This window comes from Rhinopithecus bieti, unplaced genomic scaffold (assembly GCF_001698545.2).
Source record: "Rhinopithecus bieti isolate Rb0 unplaced genomic scaffold, ASM169854v2 scaffold_3043, whole genome shotgun sequence".
Classification (NCBI taxonomy): domain Eukaryota; kingdom Metazoa; phylum Chordata; class Mammalia; order Primates; family Cercopithecidae; genus Rhinopithecus; species Rhinopithecus bieti.
Genome location: NW_016804580.1, coordinates 2,147,967 through 2,152,780, shown reverse-complemented (window position 1 = coordinate 2,152,780; position 4,814 = coordinate 2,147,967). Strand labels below are relative to the sequence as shown.

The 4,814-nt window shown below is 38.2% G+C and overlaps 1 protein-coding gene across 1 annotated transcript in view; it reads right to left on the bottom strand.

The window, feature by feature from the left end:
* Nucleotides 1-3,194: 3,194 nt before the first annotated feature.
* Nucleotides 3,195-4,814, bottom strand: part of MRC1 (mannose receptor C-type 1) — a 101,871-nt gene continuing 100,251 nt past the window's right edge. Inside the window, exon 30 of the mRNA XM_017869208.1 lies at nucleotides 3,195-4,145. Within this exon, the coding sequence (XP_017724697.1) occupies nucleotides 3,895-4,145 (251 nt within the window). The 3' untranslated portion in view covers nucleotides 3,195-3,894. The remainder of the gene's footprint in view (nucleotides 4,146-4,814) is intronic.

Sequence of the window (4,814 nt, the reverse complement as noted above, 5' to 3'; positions counted from 1 at the left end):
TCTACTGTATGCACACAAGCATATTCTATACATACCCATACTGTACACACACATATCTACTGCACGCACACATATACAGTACACACACAAATATACTGCACACATACTGTACACACATACTATACACACCCATGTACACACATATACTGTACACACACACTATACACACATACGCATATTCAATTGTTTTTGTTTCCCTGCAGAAGGTATTGGAAAATATCTCTCTGTTGTTTAAGCCACCCGGTCTGTGGCATTTTATTATGACAGCCCAAGCAAAGTAACAGCAAGTACATCAGGAAGGTAATTACTAAAAATAATGTGTAACTGTCCCCAATGTGTGATGTTTGTTGCAGTTACCAGCTTTTAAGAATTTGCAATTTCTCCTGATTTCTTGTTCTGAATACATTTTCACTTTGTACCTATTTTTTAATATTCTTTTTCTTTGTTTTGTTTTGTTTTTGTTTTTCTCAGAGACAGGGTCCCACTCTGTGGCCCAGTCTGGAGTGCAGTGGTGTGATCACAGCTCACTGCAGCTTTGAACTCCTGGGCTCAAGGGATCCTCCCACCTCAGCCTCCTCAGTAGCCAGGACTACAGGCACTTGCCACCATGCCCGGATAGCTTTTTAAAAGCTTTTTGTAGTGACAGATTCTCACTATGCTGCCAATGCTGGTCTTGAACTCCTGGCCTCAAGTGATCCACCTGCCTCAGACTTCCAAAGATCTGGGATTGCAGGCATGAGCCACCACACCTAGCCCTTTTCTTAAAGAGGGCCCTCAAGAGCAACATCTCCAGGCCACACAAAACCTGGTTCTGCCCATGCCAACAGCCATCTCTGCATTTCTTGCTGCTCCATTAATACCTTAAGCACATTCTACCAATGCATCTGCCATATGGTTATTAAATGGTCTGGATGGCCGCTAGACTGCACTGTGTGGACGGGCCCTGCTTCTTAGCTATATCTGAACATACAGGGGTGAGCGCAATGTCTGGCACATGTATTAGATGCTCAAGAAATATGTAATGAAAAAATGAATAAAGGGATAAATGGATGCAGGAGTGAATACTGAGAAATGGATGCGTCATGTGTCCACTAGTCTGTACTGACATCTCCATTATTTTCAGAGTTCAGCTTACACACAATCCACACTGTTTGAGTTCAACTGGGGAAAAACAGCCTTAAGAATCTTCCAGCTCCTAAACCCTGATGAAAACCTCAAGCAAGTGCAATCACATAAACTACAACCACCTAAACCAAAAACAAATGAATAAATGAACAACACGGAAACTGCTCTTCTCTACCCAATACCTCCTCCCGGCTCCACCAAAAAATATCCTTGCTATTTTAGTACAGTACTAAAGAGATACACACAACTTATCTCGTTGAGTATGTGTTTGGGTGGATAATGTGAGAGTGTGAAATACAATACTCAGCAACCCTGTCAAACACAGACTGTTTCCTGAAATGATAAGACATTTAGTCTGAGATATATGTTGCATGGAGTCCAAAATATTTTCTGTGAAACTGCAGCTCTGAATTATAATGAAAAAGATTTGTGTAAAGAATTTGTAAACCATACTCACTCAAGCATTTCTTCTCATTGCATATTTCTGTCTTTTATCTTTGAGGGGAAAAAATTAGATAGTTAGCTAGCTAGACAGACAGAAGGAAAGGGATTGCCTTAGTATAATTCACCACATACTGCTTTGACACTGCAGCCACTGTTTCTATTGGAACTTCTTCAAGTCGAACTTGCTTTGTTCTTATCAAGAAAATGAAAAGCAACTTGATTGCTATTATTTGAGGTGTTGAATGGAGTTGTTTGTGCTCAGAAACCTTTCCAACAGTTGCCCACTTGCTTTTTTTCATTTTGTTTTTGAGACAGATTCTCACTCTTGTTGCTCAGGCTGGAGTGCAGTGGCGCGATCTCGGCTCACTGCAACCTCTGCCCCCCAGGTTCAAGTGATTCTCCTGCCTCAGCCTCCTGAGCAGCTGGGATTACAGGAGCCCACTACCATGCCCGGCTAATTTTTGTATTTTAAGTAGAGATGGGTTTTCACCGTGTTGGCCAGGCTGGTCTTGAACTCCTGACCTCAGGCAATCCGCCCGCCTCGGCCTCCCAAAGTGCTGGGATTACAGGTGTGAGCCACTGCGCTCAGCCTACTTCTTACTTCCTATTTGTTTCTAAGTTGGAGTATTGGAAACTCCACCCTATCCCAAATACTATGCCATTTCTTATTCTTTTTTGAATGACTGACTTTCTTGAGAATCTAGCTGCTTTCTTTCCAGAAAAATAAAGGCACAAAACAAACATGACATTTTGCCCTGCAATTTGGGGGCCTTCCTAGATCCCTTAATGCCATCCAAGGAGTCCCATCCAGTGATTCCAGGTAAAGACTTCTGCTCGTGGGCAATCTCATAAAAAAGTGAAGGTGAGCTGGCAGTGTGGTACCTGTGCGAGATACTGATATGGTTTGACTGTGTCCCCACCCAAAACTCATCTTGAATTGTAGCTCTCATAATCCCCATGCGTTGTGGGAGGGACCCAGTGGGAGATAATTGAATCATGAGGGCAGTTTCCCCCATACTGTTCTTGTGGTAGAGAATAAGTCTCATGAGATCTGACGGTTTTATGAGGGGAACCCCTTTTGCTTGTCTCTCATTTTTCTCTCTTGTCTACCACCATGTAAGATGTGCCTTTTGCCTTCCACCATGATTATGAGGCCTCTCCAGCCCCGTGGAACTGTGAGTTCATTAAACCTCTTTTCTTTATAAATTAACCCAGTCTTGGGTATGTCTTTATCAGCAGTATGAAAATTGACTAATACAGATGTAAAACCTCCCAAATATTTCACAATATACCTCAAACTTTAAGGCAAAATTGTTAAGTGAAAAGAAATCATTAAAGGGAGAAAAGGATATTCTGAATTCTGATTCTCAGTAGTACTAGTGGCTTTGATGGTTGAATTCTGATTGAGTCCATGTTATGGGGAAGATCTGGCAAAATCGTTATGGTAAAAAATTCATTTTACACACAGCATTTTAGCAACACTCCTTTTCAAAATAGTTCATGAGTTTCATTTAAAGAATTTCTCTACAAGTAATATCATAAGTGTCAAGTTAAAGTGTAAAGTGAGTGGATAAATACATCTCATTTAAAAGCAAATTTATACTAAGATCACCAAAATGCAAATCTATTAAAAATAGACCTTGTCTTTAATGTTTATTTCACATTATCTAAGTACATCCAGTTATGCAAATTTACATTTTTATTTCACATCCTTGTATTCCTGATATACATATAACAGGACAAAGAACACATTTGCAACAGTCAGCCTGTAAAACTCTCTTGGGGGAAACAAGATTCTCAGCTGCCTTATTCTTCTGCACATGTACAAATAAAGTTCTAAATAATTGGAGTGGAAATAAAAACTGGTAAAAGAGAAAACTGACTACATTTTTATGCCACTTGAGGATATTTGTACCTGATTTTTCAAATGGTCTTCTACTTGCTGAGTAACAATTTAATAGGTAACACATTTTCAGAGCTCCTTAAAATTGTTTCTAGAGTGCCTCATTGTTTCTAGAGTGCTGAAAATCCACATGAAGCTGACATCAGCTACACATCACTAATGCTTAGATGTTGGTACTGTGGTGCTGTGCATTTATCTAAGATATTTTAAAAGGTAGTAAGCAGCATTATTATCCCTCTTTTATGAAAATATCTTGCCAGGCTAGAAAACAAGCAATTATTTCTTCAATTAGGCAAAGAAAAAAAGGACAGAACAGTACAATTCAGTACTCATTTTAAAGAAAACAATCACATGGAACTAAAAATTTTTAATTTCAGTTACAATTTTATGACATTCAAATATCTCAGAATCGCATTGAGGTACTAGATGACCGCGTGTTCATTCTGTTCAATGTTGCCCACGAGATCTTTCATATCACTAGTTCCTGGGCTTGACTGACTATTGAAATACAGAGTGTTTTCAAAGGCGCCCTCTTGAGGTAGGTGCACACGTCTTTTCTTATAAAAGAAATAGGCAGCAAGGCCAGCACCCGTTAAAATCAGGAGGATCACAATGATGACTACTCCAGCCACACTGTAAGATGGTTTGGAAGGGTCCATCTTCCTTGTGTCAGCTATAAATAAATAAAATCATTACAGAAAAGGTGGAGGGAAGCAGAGGGTTGAATGCTATGCAGAACTTTGCTTGTTGAAAAACTAAAAGGCATAAATATTCTTTCAAGTGACATTCGTCAAACAGAAACGAAAGACGTGAAAACAAGAATCCCTTTGGTATAGAGGATTATTCAGAATGGTAAGATGATTATTCAGTTGCAAGAATAATCCATCTGTCTATGTAGCAGTGTGCTAGTTCATCAATGTATTAAAATATATATACCTTATTTCAAAATAATTTAAGGCTGTTAAATATACGGTATAAGAAGATAAATAGATTAGTAATGATATTAAAAGAAAATTTAAAATGAAGAGAAAAAGAAAATAAGAATACTGAAAACTTGAACTCATGGATGTAATTAGTAAACAAATAGCACTCATGACATTAATAAGGAGGTTACAGGAAAGCCATAAATCTCACTTTCAGTTTTTTTTTTAAGCAGTCAATAAAATGAGTGAAATGGGATCAGTTACATAATTCAAGTAGTCTATAAAAATTAAAACAAAAAAATTCTAATAAAAGAAGAAAAACCCACAGAGATTTTTAAGAGAAATTTCTTCCATGGGTTCAAGGCAACTGTTTGTAACAGAGCAAAAAAAAAAAAAAAAAAAAAAAACCCTTTAAAAAA